This window comes from Muscardinus avellanarius (genome assembly GCF_963383645.1).
Source record: "Muscardinus avellanarius genome assembly, chromosome: 15".
Lineage (NCBI taxonomy): Eukaryota > Metazoa > Chordata > Mammalia > Rodentia > Gliridae > Muscardinus > Muscardinus avellanarius.
In genome coordinates this window covers 67,718,451-67,739,721 of record NC_137801.1, presented here as the reverse complement: position 1 = coordinate 67,739,721, position 21,271 = coordinate 67,718,451, and the positions used below count along the sequence as shown (strand labels likewise).

At 45.6% G+C, this 21,271-nt stretch overlaps 1 protein-coding gene across 1 annotated transcript; it reads right to left on the bottom strand.

Annotated features, from left to right (window-relative positions):
* Positions 1-773: 773 nt before the first annotated feature.
* Positions 774-16,435, bottom strand: CCT7 (chaperonin containing TCP1 subunit 7; the record flags this gene model as incomplete). The annotated part of the gene is made up of 11 exons (XM_080711802.1): positions 16,393-16,435; positions 13,605-13,711; positions 10,910-11,035; positions 9,494-9,546; positions 8,788-8,959; positions 4,084-4,248; positions 3,187-3,375; positions 2,512-2,609; positions 1,819-1,951; positions 1,245-1,451; positions 774-989 (listed from the first exon to the last, which is right to left on the bottom strand). The coding sequence occupies exons 1-11, from the start codon at positions 16,418-16,420 to the stop codon at positions 774-776; spliced, it is 1,494 nt and encodes a 497-aa protein (XP_080567928.1). The 5' UTR covers positions 16,421-16,435.
* Positions 16,436-21,271: the final 4,836 nt, after the last annotated feature.

Genomic DNA, 21,271 nt, shown 5'->3' with positions numbered 1-21,271 from the left:
CCATCTAACCTTGAATGCTGGGCTGGAATTTTTCTAAAATCACTTCCCAGCTTCAAGGAGCAAAGCAGCTTCAGTAATTCAAGGTGCCACAATTCTTACCTCCAGCTCCAACAATCACTGACTATTGCTCTAGCCGTAGGCCAGCTCTCAGGACCAGGTGGCCGTTAGATTCTACTTACATTTTCAGTGGATCTGTGCCAGCCATGCCAAACTTACAAGATCACTGACGGCTGGACAGAGTACCAGGCAGGTGCTCTTTCAGCTACCTTCTCCATGTACAGTTCAGAGGATGTGACCTCCCTGAACATCCACCCTAGAGCCCTCAACCTCAAGAAAAAGTCTGAGCCTAGAGAACATGGATTCAGGAGTACACAAACCAGAGAAACTCTGGAAGACCCAGCCTAGGACAGCAGTGAGATGTCAGAAGAAAAGGAAGCGACTGTACCTCCTAGCCACTTCTGAAACCAAGAATGCAACCACAGAACTTCTAGGCAGGGGTCACCCTACTGGAGCTTAACCCAGGCCAGCAGAGAATTGTTTTCTACCTTTGGAGTGTACCTGTACAAAGTTCAAATTCTGAGCTGAAGGACATTTATGAGTACTGTGTCCAAATAATTTACAAAGTGAATTCTAAGTCTTAAGTTTTATTTAAATAACCTCCAGTGAGAAGAGTGAACCAATTACTACCACTTTCTTATAATACCAGTTAACCAAAATGGTGAAGGTCAGCGCACCTGCAGCAGGCCTGCCAGTCAGTGATGGGTGCGGGGCTCTCACTGGAGGCGCCCGCGGCCTCGGCCAGCTGCTGGGGGGGCGTCCACAGTTGAGCGGGGATTCTTGATGGTCTCATCCACTGACACAATAAGGCACGCAGCCTCAGAGGCTGCTGTCAGGGCATTGATCCGCACCATAGCCGGCTCCCACACAAAGGCCTCGAAGTTGTCAGCAATGTCCTCATTGTTGATGTCTACTCCGTACCACATGCCCCCCTGAAAGTAGAAAAGGGGGAGGTGGTAAGACACCACTCCTAAATTTCTCTTGCACACAGCTCTGGCCCTCACCCAGGAAGCTGCTGTGACCAGTGCTGGCAGCATGACTGCCTCTGCCTGCAAAGGAGGCAGGTTCCCAGCTGTACTGCATTGGCTCTGTCTCACCACCTGAGCCAAGTGCACACACCTTGAGTAGGCCCAGCACACTGGGAGTCTAGCTTCAGCCACCCACCCCTGGGCCTCTGAAAGACCCACCTGAGCATGCCGAGCTCGCAGCTTGTTGAGGATGTTTGTGGCATCAAAGCCAGCATTGTCACACAGCTGGCGCGGGATAATCTCCAAGGCCTTGGCATATGCCCCGATTAGCAACTGCTGTTTTCCTGGAATAGTCCTTGAGTAATCTCGCAGGTACTTGGAGAGCTCCATCTCAATGGCCCCACCACCGGCCACCACAGAATCATTCTGTAAAAACCAGACCATTTCCCAGTAAGCAAGCCATGGTCCAAGCTCTAAACTGGACCATCCAGCACATCCCAACTCCAACCTGATGAATGATCGATGTCATACACAGCCTGAGGACACTGGAATAATCACTGAATAGCTGACTACAACAGTTCCCCAGTTTGCTAACGAGAACACCCCAGCCTTTAAGACAGCATGACCTACTTTTAGACTGAGGCCCAGTTTATGATTTGTAGGGCAAATTAGGGTCCACCATGCCACCAGAGAAAAGCAGGTTATACAGGGAAGGGATCGGTACACAAACCCAAGGTCTGATCAGCTAGGAAGGCAAAGGGGGCTGTCAAGCAGGAAGCTCTCTGCCCTATACCTTGATGGCCCTCCTGACGATCATAATGGCATCGTGTAGAGACCGCTCTGTCTCTTCCATAAACTGCTCGGCACCACCACGGAGGATGAAGGTACAAGTCTTGGCCTTGGGGCAGCCAGTGAAGAAATTGTACCTACGCCGGGATGAAGTTGTACACGTGTGAACTTTTTTGGGGGGAGGGGATTGGACCCAGGGACATTCTACCTCCAGGCTACACCTCCAGTCCTTTTCTTCATTTTGAAACAGGGTCTTATAAATTGCTGAGGCTGGTCTCAGCCTCCCAAGTACTGGGAGAAACCGGGCCACCTCTCAATGTAAGCAAGCCCTGGTCCAAGCTCTGGGCTGGACCACTCAATAGGTCCTCTGGCCAAGACGCCACCATCATTACAGGTGTGCGCCACCACGCCCGGCTGTGTGAACTCCTTTCCGCTGCGTCTTGCTATCTGTTCTCTGCCCCGCCCTCCCAATAGTTAGCACCTGCTCTTCTATTTTCATTCAGGCTGCTCAATCCCAACCTTAAAGACATTTTTTGGGGAAGGTTTGGGCTGTGCCACTGTGAGGTGGCATAGACTGCAGAGTCTGGCTTAAGACACAACTACATCCTCTTCCTTCCTGACTCTTCATGCCTCAAACTGTAAGACCCCAAAAAGGGAACAGAACAAACCGTATACCTACACACCCACACCTGCTCACCTCTCGCTTCCAATCTGTGTCTCTTCAAACACCTGGCAGGAACCGAGCACATCTGCCGACAGAGCATTCACACTGGTCTGGATTGAGCCTCCGCAGGCCTGAGGAGCAAGGGAGGCAGATCATCGAGTGGTCAAGGCTCACGAGGCCAGTGGGCTCCACCTCAGTTCCCATGCTGGACTCTGGCCACGGCATCCCACAGCCCTCCTCACTGGAGAACCCACCCCTGACCTCCAGGTGACCCTTACCCTCCTTGTGTAGAGTAGAAAACAAAACAGAACACAAACATGAAGGTCAAGTAGGCCTAGTGAAAAGGAGAGGGGGACCCTTCCCTTTATCCCAGTCTCCCCCCCAAATTAGAATGCTTTGGGCCCAGCAACTGAACCGGGGTAGATTTAGACTGAAAAGCATCTTTTGTGAGGTGCTTCAGAAAGGGAATCAACTGGCTGTAAGCACCATTCTCAACTTGTCCAGTTGATCACAGAGCTACTGCAAGATTTCCTCACAAACTTTCACTTCCTGGCCTGTTATGGTTAGACCAACTTTAAATCAGCTTCTATTACTAGGCACAGTGGGAATGGAGTGATTCCTGGTAAAAATAGTAGTCCATTACCCTAGGGATAGAAAGCCCTTCAGGCCCACAACAGCCAAGAGGCAGGCTGTGGAAAGTTAGGTTACCATCATCGTCCTCTTTAGATCCTCCTCAGGTACACGGCCAGCACAGAACATGTCCCTGTCCGCAAAGTACTGGGTGGCCACATCCCCAATGGGGAGTTTGGACAAGATGACTTTGGCTCCAGAATGATGGATCTTCTCTAACTTGTCATAGAGAATGTTCCACTCAGCATCAACAATCGCCTGATAATCCTGAAAAGATCCAGAAAAGGATGAAAATGCTTTGTGACTGTTGGCCTATATGGCAGGCTAAGATATATACTCCCTAAAATAAAACAAGCTGATGTATCTGAGAATTAACAAGGGTAAAGAGTACAGTCACTCCTTAGTTGAAACAAACAAGGAACCCTACAAATAACAAAAAGAACCTAATACTTTCAAATACAAAAGCACAATGTGTCCCCGGGGCAGAGAGCTATGCCAGAGCCAGCACTGCCAAAGTGTAAAAAACTTTCACCTGGCAAGTCCTACCCTCCTCTGAGGTGCTGCGCCCAAAGGCCATGCTGAACCAGGTGAGACCTCGCCTCCAGAGGCAGCCCAGCTAACAGCAACGATAGGAGCACAGGAGTGGATGAGACCCAGGCCAGAGGAGGGAGGAGTCCACCAGGAAAACCAAAATTCCAGGCAGACTGCAGAGCTGGAGCCCCTGCTAGTGCTGGCCCCAGGGACAGAGCACAGTATTTCAATGAGCCCCCTATATCCAAATCACCTCAGCCTGAAGTCACCCAGGGAGAGCAGAGAGAAAAGTAGTGGGCCTGGTATTTAGATATCAATACTCGGGAGGCAGGAGAAGGGGCCCACAAAAAGCTGAAAAGCAGAGCCACTCCTGAGACAGACAGACCCAAGGCTCTAAGCCAGAAACCTGCCTGTTCCCAGGCCACCACAGCTCACAGGGCCTACCTCCACAGTGTGGACTCTGACTTCAGCATTATCTTTTTCAGCTTTCAGCTCAAGCTCAACATTTAAAAGGGCAATCCTAGGGTTGTAATACTTTTTAGGTTGCATTTCAAAGCCAGCATAAGAGAATGTCTTCTTGAATGCCACACCAGCCACCAGCTGAGACTCCTGGTTAAAGAAAGAAACATACAGTTCAATGGTTTGGTATCAACATGAAATAAAGCTGGTCCATTTCTAGGCTGTGCTTATCATCTATCCCACGAACCTGAAAGAGTTAGCATTTATTTCACTGCTCTTAATAAACCTTCTCATTATCACAAAATTTGGGACAAAACAACTTTTTAAAAAGTAACACAGCCGGGCGTGGTGGCGCACGCTTGTAATCCCCGCGCTTGGGAGGCTGAGACAGGAGGATCGCGCTGGTTCGGAGCCAGCCTTGCTGGCTTAAGAGACCCTGTTTTCACATAAAGTTAAAAAATAGGTCTGGGAGTGTAGCCCGTGGGAGTGTAGCCCGGAGGTAGAAGGGCTTCCAGGAACCCCAGTACCACCAAAATAAATAAATAAATAATAAAAAAAATAACACAGGAGACCAGGCATTGTGGCACATGCTTGTAATCCCAGTATTTGGGAGGCTGAGACAGGAGGAGCACAGGTTCGAAGCCAGCCTCGACAATTTAGTGAGGCCCTCTATAACTTAGTGAGACCCTATTTCCAAATAAAAAATAAAATCAGGCTGGGGGTTTAGCTCAGAGGTAAAACGCCTCTGGATTCAAACCCCAGTGCCATACTCCCCCCAAAAATATCCCAGTACTTGGGACACTGCGGCAAGAGGATCTCATTCTCGTGGCCAGCCTCAGCAACCTACTGAGACCCTGTTTCCCCCCTCCCCCCCAAAAAAAAGGTTTTGGAGGTGTAACTAGGTTTCATCCCTAGCACCACAAAAAATAAAAATAATAACAAAAAATGTATTTCATTGACCCTTCATTAGGAGGAAAGTCAGTTCGCAGAGACAAGGCATGGTAAAGGCCTGCCTGGGCTGTTCTTGAAAGCATCTGCCAATGGATAACATTATATTCACATACAGTGCCAGGGAAGGAGCCAGGCTGTTATGAATAAAGCAGAAGCTGTGTAATGCTTCCTCCTCCTACCCCAACTATGTGTACACAAGAGAGTGCACGTGCGTGCAGGCATGCACATGCGCACACACACACACACACACCTTACAGCATACATGCTATAGCTTAGATGCCAAAGGCAAAAGACAAAAGTAATTCCCCTCCATATGTGAACTTCTACTAGGTGTCCATAACAGAACTTCCTGTGGGTTGGATTTAATGGCAGGGCATAACACAAGGCACTTTGCATTCAGGATGGACTTTAGCATTATCACAAGGTTTGGGTTCAAATCTCAGCTCTTACTACATGACTAAGTCATTTACTATTCCATGACTTTTAGGTTCTCTGCCAGTGCTAACCTACAATACTTTAGCCTATTAGTGAACTATCTGTCCCTAGTTACGTACATCATTCAAAATGACAGCTTCCTGCTAGGCCTAGTGGCACATACCTATAATGCCAGTACTTGGGAGGCTTAGTCAGGAGGAGAGCAGGCTCAAGACTAGCCTGAGCAACTTAGCACTACCCTGTTTCAAAATTAAAAATAAAAAGGACTGGAGTTGTAGCTCAGAGGTAGAATGTCTCTGGGTTCAAACCCTAGTAACAAAATAAATAAGTAAAGTCACAGCCTACTAAAAGAGGGTGATGCCTAAGCTGAAAAGAAAGCGGTATTCCTGAGAGGCAGAGGACAGTGTTGTAAACTCAAAGAACAAAAAGCCTCTGGAGACCGCTGGAATATAAAAGACAGCAGGGACTAGCCAGTGAGGAGTATGGGAAGAGGAAGCATGAGGGAAGCCGGGCGGGGCCAGCTCAGGAAGGCCTTTCAGGCCTTGCTAAAGCCTTGTTCTACTCCTACAGGCAATGTGGACCCATAAGGCTTTACAAAGAGGAATAAAGTAGGGACCTTCACTTTGCAGAAAGAATGGATTTAGATGCAGGGTGACAATGGTCTAAGGAATAACAGACAAAATAAACTAATAAATTAGTAGGTAAAGCAGTGATTAACAGGTTGTGGGGACTCAGAAAAATTTTTAAGGATGACCCTAGATTTCTAGTTTGACTTAACTCATCAAAAGGAATATAAAAAATGCTACCATTTGGAAGAGCAAACAATTCAGTTAACATTGGAACATGAAGCATAAGAGAAGAGATGAGGACTAAAGATCAGAAGGTTCTGTTAAACCTTAGAAGTAGTCACTACCACAATTCACTGAATTCTGGGCCAGGTTTTGTCAAGAGTTTTAATGCATTTAATTAATTCATTAATTAATATCAGACAGTCTGGGAAAATAAAAATGTGGTTTAGAGTTCTTGACTTTTATGACAGATAAGATTATTAGTTCTGAATCCTTGTTTGGTAGAGCCAACTTAACTTTAAGGATTTACAGAAGAGGAAGGACTGGAAGAGGTAAGAAGGGCCCCTGTACAAATGGCTTCAGACTGAGGTCACTGAGGAAGGAAATAAGGTCAAAAGTGGCACAGAAGCCAGGTGTGGTGGCGCACGCTTGTAATCCCAGCATTCGGGAGGCTGAGACCAGAGGATCGCGGTTCATGGACAGCCTCAGCTTAGTGAGGCCCTCTGCAACCCAGTGAGACCCGGTTTAAAAAAAAAAATAAAAAATAGGGCAGGGGGTGTAGCTCAGAGGTAGAATGCCCCTGGGTTCCATCCCCAGACATGCAAAAAAGAAAAAAGAAAAAAAAAAGTGGCACAGATGTTTCTAGACAGATGCTACTATATTAAAAAATGAGTTACAGTTGTGCTAATACAGTAGGTACCAGCCACATGTTGCCATTTAATGGGAAAACAGGTTTAAAGTTCAGCTCCCTGGGGCTGAGGATGTAGCACAGTAGTAGAACACTTGCCCAGCATGCACTAGTCCCTGGTTTGATCCCTATCAGTTAAAAAGGACAGTGGGGGATGGGAAGAGAAACAGACCCAGCATGCAATGAAATTCAGCTCTTTGGTTGCATTAACTATTTCAGGTGCTCAGATGTCATGCGTAGATAGGTCAGCATATGGGTAACACAAAAGTCCTATCAGCACAAAATTATATGCTACCCATGCTGATATGGATCAATTGCCTAAATATGGTGTTAAATAAATAAAATCAAATGGCAATACTATGTTTTATAAGCAATCATTTGTGTTTAAAAATAGCATCTACAGAGCTGGATGTGGTGGTACGTGCCTGTAATTCCAGCGCTTGGAAAATTGAGATAGCAGAATCACAGGTTCAAAGCCACAACTTAGTGAAATCCTGTTTCCAAATAAAAATAAAATTGTGCTGGGGTATATCTTGGGAGGTAGGATGCCCTTCAGTTCAATCCCCAGCATCACACACATAAAAGGTCTTTACAGCCGGGTGTGGGTGGTGCACGCTTGTAATCCACGCGCTTGGGAGGCAGAGACAGGAGGATCGCACAGGTTTGAAGCCAGCCGCGCTGGCTTAAGAGACCCTGTTTCCAAATAAAAAAGTAGAAAATAGGTCTGGGAGTGTAGCCTGGAGGTAGAAGGGCTTCCAGAAACCCCAGTACCACCACACACATACAAAAAAAAGTCTTTACCAATGTGCTTATATATGCATAATGTGATTCTGGAAGAACACATACACACAGATAACCTGACAATTGTGGCTGCAGAGAGGACAGGGGTGGTTAATAAGACATGCATGCACCTTTTATTTTAGGTCCTTTTATACAGTTTGAACTATGTATTGTCTATTCAAGACAAATGAGTAAAAGAAGGAAGAACTTAACATAATATTTGGGGATGAAGAACAGATGAAAAATTATCTCTTGGGTCTGTTTGTTTACTTATTTCTTTACTTATATATCAGTACTGGGGACTGAACCCAGGGGCATTCTACCTCTGAGCTACACCTCCAACCCTATTTTATTCTTTATTTTGAAACAGGGTCTAAGTTGCAGAGGTCCTCACAAAGTAGCTGAGGCTGGCTGACAACCTATGATCCTCCTGTCTCAGCCTCCTAAGTACTGGGATTACAAGCGTGCATTACCATGTCCAGCTTATTTATTTTGGTATTGGGGACTAAACCAACCACACTGGGTTTCTCTTGTGCTTTTTTTTTTTTTTGGCGGTACTGGGGATTGAACCCACTGTCATTCTACCTCTGGGCTATACCCCCGGCCCTATTTTTATTCTTTATTTTGAAATAGGGTCTCACTGAGTTACAAAGGGCCTCACGAAGTAGTTGAGGCTGTATGTGAACTGCGATCCTCCAGTCTCAGCCTCACAAATGATGGGATTACAAGCGTGTGCCACCACATCCGGCTCTTGGATTTAATTGAGAGGGTCATAATTTGTGAACTAGCCCTACCATGTGCCCTAAAGCTGCTATGGAGGACCAAGATTCTGAAAATCAACCAGTCCAATTTTCTACTCTGCTACTAGCAAATATTTACAGCTGTTACAAAATATATACAATCACAGCTATAGAGGCAGCATGGAGAGGGTAAGCAATTTGTCAGCATGCATTCCCTCTCCATCTGTGCCCAGCACCTACGCAGACATGAAGCTGACTAAAGGGCAAAGTGAAAGCAGGAGCCGTGGAGGGAGACCAGAGGGCTTACCTCTAGGGCTCCCCCCTGAACCTTCTTGATTCCAATCATTTTAAGCTGCAGTAAGTCATCGAGCATCATCACGGCATCAACCACCATATTGGCGAAGAAGGCTTTCTGCTGGGAGATCAGCTTGGAGCTCAGAGCTGTCATGGCACACTTCTCCAGCAGGTTTCTCTGCTCCCTAGGACACAAAGGTAGAACCTGTAGCAATTCTTGAAAACCAAATCCCTCTTACCTACTCTATTTCAATAAGGAGGGGGTTTCCTTCTAGCCTCTAAACTCAGCCCTCTTCAATTCCACTTTCTATTCTGTAAGAAGACATACACACAGATAAAACTGGTAAATGCGGCTGCATGTGGGACTGGGGTGGTTTATGAGACATTTACTATTTATTTTAGGCCCTTTTGAACAGCTTACAATATGTATTATCTATCAAAAAAAAAAAAAAGAAGAAATGAATAAAAGAAGGAAGAACTTAAACCTATCACTTTAGGACAAATTGCCAGTGACAGATGACAGCTGGGGTCAAAGGCTTCACATGTGACAGCTTTTAAACTACAGTCTATAGCCTCTTGTGCTGTGCTGGCTGGGCATAGCTAAGGACCTGACAAGAGCCCAACTGCTCCAGCTGTCTAGGGATCGCAACATGCTTCTCTATACCAACCAATCTGGTCCCAGGAAGTCAAGGTTCTGACAAAGTCCACTGCAGACTTACACTTTATCTTGCTTCTTCACAGTAACAGCAATCTCTTTGATCTTGTTAACTGCCTGCCAAGAACAGAAGAACAGAAGTGAATCTCACGAAGTGAATCTCACAAAGACAAACTGATAAAGTAGACAATCTCTGTCAGTCCCTAGTATTAATCCTAATCTTAAGCATTTCTACTCTGCAACTGAAACAACATTCCTAGGTCCTGTAGCTGCCTATGAAAATATAACTCTCTGATTTAGAAAATTCCCAAAGCTAGAACTGTAGAGTTTATAGTACTGAAGAATCTTCAGGGTACTACCAGGACTGAGCTCCGGATCAGGTAATATACTAAAACAAATGTGTGAAAACAAGCCATGAGCCTGGCATGGCGGCACACCCTTGTAATCTCAGTACTCAGGAGGCCTGAGACAGGAGAATGGAAGGTTCGAGACCAGTCTCAGCAACTTAGTGATACCCTGTTTCAAAGTAAAAAATAAAAATCGGGCTGGGATTGTTGTAGCTCGGAGGCAGAACACCCCTGAGTTCAATCTCCAGCACCACCAAAAACAAACAAAAACAAAAAACAAGCCATGATGCTAAGCTAAAACTTCTGGTTTACTAAAAATATCCACAACTTCTAACACTTATGTATTAGTTAAACAGAAAATGTATTTATTAATACACACATATGTGTATATTATATGTGTATTAATTTAACATATGCACATCAGTAGGTATTAAATGTTATTTTAGCTTTTCCAAAGTCTTCCACACATATAATTGCATTTTAATATCACCATCTGAAACAGACAGTAAAGGATAAAGTAGGGCCTAAAGAGTTTAAGTGACTTGTTCCAGGTCACAAAATGAAGGTTAGATGTGTCATGAGGAACTCAATAAAGACAAAAATAGGAGCCAAGCATGGTGGCTCACACTTGTAATCCCAGTACTTGAAAGGCTAAGGCAGAAGGATCGTGGCTCATGGACAGCTTCAGCTACTTAGTGAGGCTCTCTGCAACTTAGTGAGACCCTGTTTCAGAGTAAAGAATAAAAAATAGGGCTGGGTGTAGCTCAGAGATAGAATGTCCCTGGGTTCCATCCCCAGTACTGCAAGAAAAAAAAATACAGGGTTGAGATGGGAATGTTGCTCAGTGGTAGAGGGCTAGCCTATCATGAGCAAAACACCCCCCCACACACACACACGTTATTTACTTACTAAAAACCCATGTCTACATCATAGTCTACCAACCTGACTCAACTTGAGGATTAACCTACTTCAACTAAACAGGTAACAAACATAGAGATTCCTAGGGCAGAGCCAGGAAATGCCCAAATAAACCTGTTTCACAATCCGTCTACACCCCAGTGAAAGTATTACTGTCACTAAGAGAAATGTGAAGGAGCCCAGGCCCACAGCCTGGTGAGCCAGCATTCCCATACCAACTGGGTGGCTGTGCGGAAAGCTCGGATGATGATCTGGGGGTGCAAACCTTCTTCCACGTACGATTTCACCTGCTTCAGAAACTCTGCAGCCAGCAGGGTCACCGAGGTGGTGCCATCACCAACCTGGAGAGGACAGGCAATACATTATCTGATGTTCAAGAAAGTCCTGAAACCCAAGTTTTAGGGACTCTTCCCTAATTAAATTGGACACTGTTTAAATGAGTGTCAAAGTTTCTTTCCTGAAAACACAGGCTTTTGCAACAAATAAAAAGGTGATGGTAGTTATCTCTCTTGTTAAATGTTCCTGGGTTACAAAATTAATTTCCCAGAGCCTTTGAGCCCACAATCCTCCTGTCAGCCTTCCGAGTAAGGGATTACAAGTACTTGCAAACATGGCAATGAACGAATGCCGGGCGTGGTGGCGCACGCTTGTAATCCCAGCATTCGGGAGGCTGAGATCAGAGGATCGTGGTTTGCGGACAGCCTCAGCTACTTAGTGAGGCCCTCCGCAACTCAGTGAGACCCTGTTTCAAAATAAAGAATAAAAAATAGGTAGGGTTGTAGCTCAAATGTCTCTGGGTTCCATCCCCAGACCTGCAAAAAAATAAAAAATAAAAAAAAAAAGGAGGAGAAAAAAAGTGATTAACCTCTCACTGGTAAGAAATTTAGTTATTGTGGTACTTGGGATGAAACCCAGGGACATCCTATCTTTGAGCTAAATTTCCAGCTATATTTTATTGGTACTGGGGATTGAACCCAGCGGCATCCTACCTCTGAGCTACACACCCAGCCCTATTTTTATTTTATTTTATTTTGCGGGTCTGGGGATGGAACCCAGGGGCATTTGACCTCCAAGCTACACCCCCTGCCCTATTTTTTATTCTTTATTTTGAAACCGGGTCTCACTGAGTTGCAGAGGGCCTCACTAAGTAGCTAAGGCTGTCCGCAAACCGCGATCCTCCAGGTCTCAGCCTCCCGAATGCTGGGATTACAAGTGTGCGCCACCACGCCCGGCCCTATTTTTATTTTTTATCTTGAAACAGGGTCTTGCTATGTTGGTGACAGTCTCACTACTTGCTGAGGCTGTCCTCAAACCTGCTATCCTCCCATCTCAGCCTCCCAAGTACTGAGGATTACAGGCATGTGCCACCATGCCCAGTTTATTTTTTATTCTGAAACAGGGTCTCACCAGGTTGCTGCGACTGTCCTTTTTCTTGAGATCCTCCTGTCTCTGTCTCCTAAGTACTAGTATTAGGAATTCATTTTTAACTCATTTATGTCTGTTGTACAGTAATTTTCAAGAGGGAAAAAGTGCTTCTATAGACAATGACTTAAAACTGTTAGATTTCTATACAGAAAATCATTATTCCCTTGTAGAGAATAACAAACTCTCTTTCTCAATGGTTATTATTAAGACTCCAGTGTTAGAATTTTTTTGTTTGTGTGTGTGGTACTGGGGTTGGAACCTGGGGCATTCTACCTCTGAGCTACACCCCCATCCCTATTTTTTATTCCTCAGTTTGAAACCAGGTCTCACTGATCTGCAAAGGGCTCCACTAAATGGCTGAGGCTATCTGTGAACCACAAACCTCCTGTCTCAGCCTCCCAAATGCTGGGATTACAAGTGTGTATCACCACGCCCTAAAATTGATTTTTAAAAACAGACTCACCAGCAGGGTGTGGTGGCACCCCTGCGCTTGGGAGACTGAGACAGGAGGATTGCACACATTCGAAGAAGAACAGTACTGGTTCGAAGCCAGCCTCAGCTACTAACTTAGTGAGGCTCTCAGTAACTTAGTGAGACCCTGTTTCCAAATAAAATAGAAAATAGGTCTGGGAGTACAGCCCGGAGGTAGAAAGCCCTTGGGTTCCACCCCCAGTACCATAAAAGAAAAAAAAAAAAAAAAAAAAAAAAAAACCAGACAGACTAGCTAATGCCACTGAATTATACATTTAAAAATGGTTAAAAAGATAAAATTGTAACATATATTTTACTATTGTCTAAAGAAAAGGCAAAACCAGGCGTGGTGGCTCATGCTTATAATCCCAGCATTCAAGAGACAGAGACCAGAGGATTGCAGTTCACAGACAGCCTCAGCTACTTAGCAAGGCCCTTTGCAAATCACTGAGACCCTGTTTCAAAAATAAAATGGGGGTGTAGCCCGAAGGTACAATGCCCCTAGGTTTCCCCCTAGTACTGGGGGGAAAAAAGGCAAACTGAAAACCTTACAAGTTTCCAGCCCCATTTTATCAGGTGACTAACAGATAAAAGGTTAAATTATTTACTTTGCAACTCACATGTACATGGCCTGGTCCTAAAAGATTATATTTAGTCTTCAGAGTGTAGACCTACAGACCACTTCTGTTGACAGTGTATTAATGAATATCAAATAGGATAGTATTAATTTTTTAAGATTATTCTAAATATTTTTACAAGTGTATAGCATGTATACAATTATAAGTTTAGACATAAAATTTAAAAATGTTAGAGAAGAATGAGGTAGCAAGCAGGCATATATTTAAACCCCCATTTAAATACCTATGACTAGCTTCTCTCACTTTTTAAGATGGACTGCATTCTCCCTTGAATGTATATTTCCTATTCTAATTTGTCTTAGGAAATAAGTAAATAAATAAATAAATAAATAAATATGCATATACATACATATATAATGTGGCTGAATTTTCCTACCTCAGCATCTTGGGATTTGGCAATGTCCACTAAAGTCTTTGCTGCAGGATGGACGACATCAAGAAGTTTCAGAATTGTGGCCCCATCATTAGAAATTGTTGCTTTGCCTTAAGAGAAAAATAAAAATTTACATCTTCTTTTCTAAATTCTTCCTTCTGTTTAGATCTGGAGTCCATGTATACTTTTTATTGGTAGGAATTAAAGGAAAGGATACCAATTTGATCTTTTCATAGTTCACTCTGTGCATAAAGATTGAAAATCCCAAGATTTTTTTTGTGTTTATGGTAATGAGGATTGAACTCAAAGACATTCTACCTCCAAGCTCCTTTTTATTTTTTGTTTTGAAACAGGGTCCCACTAGATTGCTGAATGTCTCTTTACATTGCTGAGGCAGTCCTCAAACCTGCAATGTTTTGATCTCAGCCTCCCAAGTACTAGGATTATAGGAGTGCATCACCACACCCTACTTAAACCACAAACTAACCATCTCCCTCCCCCCCTCTCGCTTTTGCTCTCAGTACTGTGGATGGAACCTAGGGGCATTCTTCCTCTGAGCTACACCCCAGTCCTATTTTTTTTTTTCCTGGTACTGGGGATGGAATCCAGGGGCATTCTACCTCCGAACTACACCCTCAGCCCTATTTATTCTTTATTTGGAAACAGGGTCTCAGCAAGTTGCAAGGGGCCTAAGTAACTGAGGCTATCTGTGAACCACAATCCTCTTGTCTCAGCTTCCCCAGCCCTATTTTTTATTTTTTATTTTGACACCAAGTCTCACTGAGTTGCAAAGGGCCTCACTAAGTAGTTGAGTCTTCCTGCAAACCATGATCCTCCTGTCTCAGCCTCCCAAATGCTGGGATTACAAGCATGCGCCACCGCAGCCAGCTAAAATAACAAACTTTTAAAGACAATGAGCTCCTGACCGTCTTTGAACAGCAATTAATATAGTTCAATTTAATGTAGAATTTGTAATATTTTTTTTTGGTGGTACTGGGGTTCCTGGAAGCCCTTCTACGTCCAGGCTACACTTAAGCCAGCAAGGCTGGCTCCGAACCAGCGCTATCCTCCTGTCTCCGCCTCCGCACCACGGCACCACCACGCCTGGCGCACCACCACGCCTGGCGCACCACCACGCCTGGCGTAGAATTTGTATTTTAAAGAGAATAACTGCTGGGCATGGTGGCGCACGCTTGTAATCCCAGCATTTGGGAGGCTGAGACCAGAGGATCGTGGTTCACCGACAGCCTCAGCTACTTATAGTGAGGCCCTCTGCAACTCAGTGAGACCTGATTTCAAAATAAAGAATCAAAGGGTGGGGTATTCATTTGAAACACCCCTCCATGCCATTCTGGCATGGGGCTGTAACTATCTTCTGTATTTCTATCTTTTTAATAAACTTCTTTAAATCTTCAAAAAAAATAAGGAAAAAAATAAAGAATTAAAAAAAATAGGGCAGGGGGTGTAGCTCGGAGGTCAATGACCCTGGATTCCATCCCCAGACCAGCAAAAAAAAAAAAAAAAAAAAAAAAAAGAGAGAGAGAGAGAGAGAATAGCCGCTATACTCTTTTTTTTTTTTGGGGGGGGGGTACTGAGGATTCAACCCAGAGGGGCATTTTATCTCTAAGCTATACTCCCTAGCCCTTAATTTTTATTTTGAAACAAGGTCTCACTAAGTTGCTGAGGCCTGCTTCAAACCTGTGATCCTCTTATCTTCCAAGTACTGGGATTACAGGTATGTACACCCCACCCAACTCATTATACCTTTTCTTTTTGGTACTGATAAATGAACCCAAAGCATTCTTCCTCTGAGCTATATCCCCAGCCCTATGTATTTTTTTTTAAACAGGGTCTCACTGAGCTATGGAAAGTCACACCAAGTTGATGTGGCTGGCCGCCATCTGCAATCCTGTTTTAGTCTCTCAAGCATTGCGATTACAGACATGTGTTGTCACACCCAGCTGTTCACTATGTTCTTTTATTTTTTATTTTTTTGCAGTACTAGGGATAGAACCTAGAGGCATTCTACCTGAGCTACACCCCCAAAATACACCCCACCCCAGCCCTATTTTTATTTTTAATTTTGAAACAGGGTCTCACTGAGTTGTAAAGGACTTCACTAAGTATAAGTAGTAGCCGTGGCTGGCCTCAAACTATGATCCTCCAGTCTCAGCCTCCAAATGCTGGGATTACAAGCGCGCGCCACCACACCTGGCTTGTTCACTATATTCTTAACATGACTACACCCAAGTATTTCATGGGTCAATGAATACACTAAAGGCTAAAAAGCAATATTCTTGCCTTGGCAACATGATACAATGGGAGTACACCAAAACTCCAGCTGGTTCGATTTCATGCTTTTAGACCACATTTTCCCGGAAGCCAACAGGCTCCTGAGCTCAGGTTCTACCACACATTCCCAGTGCTCAGCATTCAGGGCAATGTATGAGATGGAACATTAGAGCAGCAGTCTCGGCTGGGTGCGGCGGCGCACGCTTGCGATCCCAGGACAGGAGGACCAGGCAGATCTGAAGCCAGCCTCGGCTACTGAGTGAGGCTCTCAGCAACTTAGTGAGACCCTGTTCCCAAACAAAACATAAAATAGGTGTAGGAATGTAGCACGGAGGTAGAAAGCCCCTGGGTTCCATCCCCAGTAAAACACACACACACACACACACACACACACAACGAGCAGTCCCTTAGAGATCTTACAAGCTGTGGGATTTCTGAGGCCAACCTCAGCTAGTCCCATATACTCCTCAGGCACTTTCTCCCCTGCAAATTGACTTACCTCTGCCATCCACGATAAGCTTGTCCATGCCACGGGGACCCAGGGTGGTTCTGACAGCCTCGGCAATCACCTGGCAGGCACTGATGTTACTCACAAGCTGAGGGATGCCTTGGGAACTATCAGTTCCCTCTTTCAAGAGAATAACTGGTGTGGGCTGTGGAAAAAAAGAGTAATAGGTTGCTTTTAATAATGGTCTATTGCAGTGAGGCTCAAGGCAGGACAGGACAGAAAAATGCTCCCACTTCCTCCATAACAAAATTATTACAGACCTTCCTGAACCATATTCTCCCACTATCCTTTCCTCAGTTGCCTCTCCCTCCAGAGGCACTGTCAGGACTAGAGCTTACCCCACAGGTGTACTAGACAGGAAAATAATTTGAGAAGCACTGATCTAGTATAAAATAAGAAATCATGTGTTCACCAGTGCCCAGATGAACAAGCAAGTTCTTTTATAAACTTCTGACCTTATTCCGTCTTGAAGCATTAGATCACGTACCCCACAGGACAAAGAGGCAGGCTGTGCTAAGGGTTCACCCCTAGAGAAGCAGGCAGGGCACTAATGCAATATTGTAAGGCACTGAGCACTTGAGCTGTCCTGGAAATGCCCAGGCAAGTAACTTTACAGTAACGTTCAGCTACAGTATAGAAAAACATGCAGAGAAACAAACAGCACCTTTGTCTTGCCTCACAAAATGACAACACTTCTAGTTCATACAGTGATGTTTCCATTTCTCATGATAGCTCCATAAAGCTCCAATCAGATATCCCAGAGAAGCGTTTCTTTCTCTTTGCATTAGCTCCCAGAATCACTATCCCCATGAGGACCTGCTTCAGAAACTCTGGGAAGATGAGGATATTCCTTATTTTATTGTACTAGGGATTGAACCCAGAGGCATTCTATCTCCGAGTTATACCCTCAACCCTTTATTCTGTTTTGTTGTTGAAACAGGGTCTCATTAGGTTGCTCAGAGTATTGCTAAATTACAGAGGCTGGTATTGAACCTGCAATCCTGGCTATACTGCATTTATTTATTTATTTATTTATTTATTTATTTATTTATTTATTGCTGGTCTGGGGACTGAATTCAGAGGCATTTGACCTCTGAGCTACACCCCCTGCCCTATTTTTTATTCTTTGTTTTTTTGGTGGTACTGGGGGTAGAACCCAGGGGCTTTCTACCTCCGGGCTATACTCCCAAACCTTTTTTTTATATTTTATTTGGAAACAGGGTCTCACTAAATTGCTGAGAGCCTCACTAAGTAGCTGAGGCTGGCTTCGAACCTGTGCGATCCTCCTGTCTCAGCCTCCCAAGTGCAGGGATTACAAGCGTGCGCCACCACGCCCGGCTTATTCTTTGTTTTGAACAGGGTCTCACTAATAAGTTGCAGAAGGTCTCGTTAAGTAGCTGAGGCTGTCCAGGAACCACGATCCTCCGGTCTCAGCCTCCCGAATGCTGGGATACAAGCATGTGCCACCAACACCGGCTTACTGCTTATTTTTTAAAGGTCTGCTTAGAAGCTGGGCATGGTGGCCCAAGCTTTTAATTCTAGCATTTGGGTGGCTGAGGTGGGAGGATCCTGGTTCGTGGACAGCCTCAGCACTTAGTGAGGCCCTTTGCAACTCAGTGAGATTCTTTCAAAATAAAGAATAAAAAATAGGGCTGGGAAAGAGTCATGGTGACGCACACTTGTAATCCCAGCGCTAGGGATGCTGAGACAGGAGGATAACACAGGTTCGAAGCCAGCCTCTGCTACTTAGTGAGACCCTATTTCCAAATAAAGTATACAATAGGTCTGGGAGTATAGCCCAGAGGTAGAAAATCATACCAAAAAACAAAATTAAAACAAAACAAAAACTTAGGGCTGGGGTATAGCTTGGCGGTAGAATGCCCATGGGTTCCATCCCTAGTACCAGAAACCTGGAAATACACACACACACACACACACACACACAGCCAGGAGTGGTGGTGCATGCCTATAATCCCAGTATCTGGGAAACTGACACAGGAGGATTGTAGGTCCCCTAACAGCCTCAGCAACTTAGTAAGGCTCTATGCAACTTAATGAGACCTTGTTTCAAAATACAAAATAAGCCGGGTATGGTGGCGCACGCTTGTAATCACTGCTTGGGAGGCTGAGACAGGAGGATCGCACAGGTTCGAAGCCAGCCTCAGCTACTGAGTGAGGCTCTCAGCAATTTAGTGAGACCCTGTTTCCAAATAAAATATTTAAAAAAAGGTTTAGGAGTATAGCCCGGAGGTGGAAAGCCCCTGGGTTTTATCCCCAGCACCACCAAAATAAATAATAATAATAATAATAATAAATAAAATAAAAAGCCAGTAATGGTGGCATACACTTGCAATCCCAGTACTTAAGAGGCTGAGACAGGAGGATTGAAGGTTCAAGGCCAGCCTTGGCTACTTAGTGAGGCCTTCTGCAATTTAGTGAGACCTGTTTCAAAATAAAGAATAAAATATAGGAATGGGGATGTGGCTCAGAAGGGGGAATGCCTCTGGATTCAGTCCCCAGTACCACAAAAAGAAGAGGAGGCGGTGGCGGCAGCAGCAGCAGCAAGCTAGCTGGACATGGCGGCACACACTTGTAATCACAGTATTTGGGAGGCTGAGACAGGAAGATCACAGGTTCAAAGCGAGCCTCAGCAGTTTAGTGAGGCTTTCAGCAATAAGACCCTGGGTTTCAACCCCAGTATGAGAGAAAGAAAGAAAAAGAAAGAAAGAAAGAAAGAGGAGAGAGAGAAAAGTTAAGGGCTGAGGTGTAGCTCAGAGTTAAAATGCTCCTGCGCACACTTGTAATCCCAGTGCTTGGGAGGCTGCGACAGGAGGATGGCAGAGGTTTGAAGCCAGCCTCAGCTACTTAGTGAGGCTCTCAGCAACTCAGTGAAACCCTGTTTCCAAATAAATATAAAATAGGTATGGGAGTAGAGTCCAGAAGTAGAAAGCCCCTGGGTTCCACCCCCAATACCACAAAAAAAAAAAAAAAAAAAAAAGGCTGAGGTAGAATGTCCTGAGTTCCATCCCCAGTACAGGAAAAAAATAATTATACACACACACACACACACACACAAATAAAATAAAATAGGGCTAGGGGTACAGTTTACAGCTTAGAGGTAGAACAACCATGTTCAATCTCCAGTACCACAAAAAAGATTTAAAAAAAAAAAAAAAAAGCATGTGGTAGCTGAAGGAACACCTCACAGGTTTGACATCTACCAAAATGGGGAAGCTGCAGAAGTCGGGAGACAGAGGACCGATAAACCAAAATGAATGAGTGAACTGCAAAGGGCTCAGGGTTTTGCCATCACACCTCTCTTCAGAGACTAGCCCTGCTCCAAGCAATCCAGGCGTACCACTGAGGGAGAGACCCAGGGAAGGTATCTGAAGCTGAGCAGGAGGGGATTTCACTACCAGGACACCTTTGGGAGGAAGACTCCCAACGAAAACAAGACCCAGAGGTGGGAAACCAACTAGAAAATCCTGTCTAATGTCACCAGAGTCAGTTCAGGTCATCCCACCTCTGGGCTGCGTACCCATCACCTGCCTGGCCCATTTTTCTTAGCTGAGAGGTTGCATCCCAGGAACAGGATGGGCCAGATACACAGCGGGCACTACATATGCATCAGCTGTCGTGAGAGAACGGATTCAAGAGGGAGCGGAGTTAAGGTGTCCATGCGTCCAGGCTATAGGGGGCCGCAGAGAGAGACCTTGGGCTCCGCCCAACAAAAGCCCCTCGCGCAGAAGCACACGCCTTTACAACTTGTACTGCTCAGGGCAGCCGGGGCTCTCAGGTCTAGCTGCCGACCGCGTTCGCACGCTCGACCTCATTCTCTTTATACAAGTCCCAATTGCTGGGGGCCTCGAAAACGGGGTCCCTGAAGTGGGTGCGGCCCCGAAGCACAATGGACTCCCTAGTCTCCAGCCCGACCAAAGCAACGAGCCCCACACAGCCCTCGCCAACCGCCCGGGCCAGGCCGCGGCGGGCCCGGGGTCGCCCAGAGGGAGGGAGACGGGACGAAGCCAGAGGCGGAGGCTAGGGAGGGTCCTACGGGGCGGACCCCGGCTGGGCGGCGCCGGCTACCCGACACAAGGCAGCGGATGGCGACGGATGCGCGGCTCGCCACTCACCATCATTTTGGAGGCTTGTTCAATGGCCCGCCAGTCGACCGCTCCCGGCGTCCGGGCCGCCCAGCAAGCCCACAATGCCCCGCGCCAGAGAACTCCCCAGAAGCTTCGCCCAGCCGCCGGAGCCGGAAAGGAAGCGGGCCGGCCACTTCCGCCACTCTATGGTTCGCAACCACAGAGTCGGTGCGGCTAGAGAGTCCGGAGGCCCGGCCGCCGGGGGCGCTGCGGATCAGAGGATTGTCTTTTTGAGTCTGTAGGATCCTCGCATGGCTGGTATCACCTGCTAACCTCGATTCCATCTCTCTCTATCCCCAGACACCAGACCAAGGAATGCAGAAAATGCAAACATTTATTAAAGCCAACTGCGGGACGGGTTTATGCTAAGTAAGCATCTTACGTGATTTCATTTAACCTTCACAACCCTATTGCATTGGTTACTATTGTTGTTCCCACTTTATAGATGAGGTTGAGAGGTTAAGAAAGGTGTCCAGCCGGGCGTGGTAGCGCACACCTGTAATTCCAGTATTTGGGAAGCGGAGACCCGAGGATCACAGGTTTGAGGCCAGCCTCAGCGATTTAGCGAGACTCTTAGCAATCTAGTGAGACCCTGTTTCAAAACAGACAACAACGAAAATGCCAGGCATGGTGTCACATGCCTGTAATCTCAGTTCTTGGGAGGCTGAAACAGGAGGATTACAGGTTCCACGACAACCTAGGTAACATAGCGAGACTTTGTATGT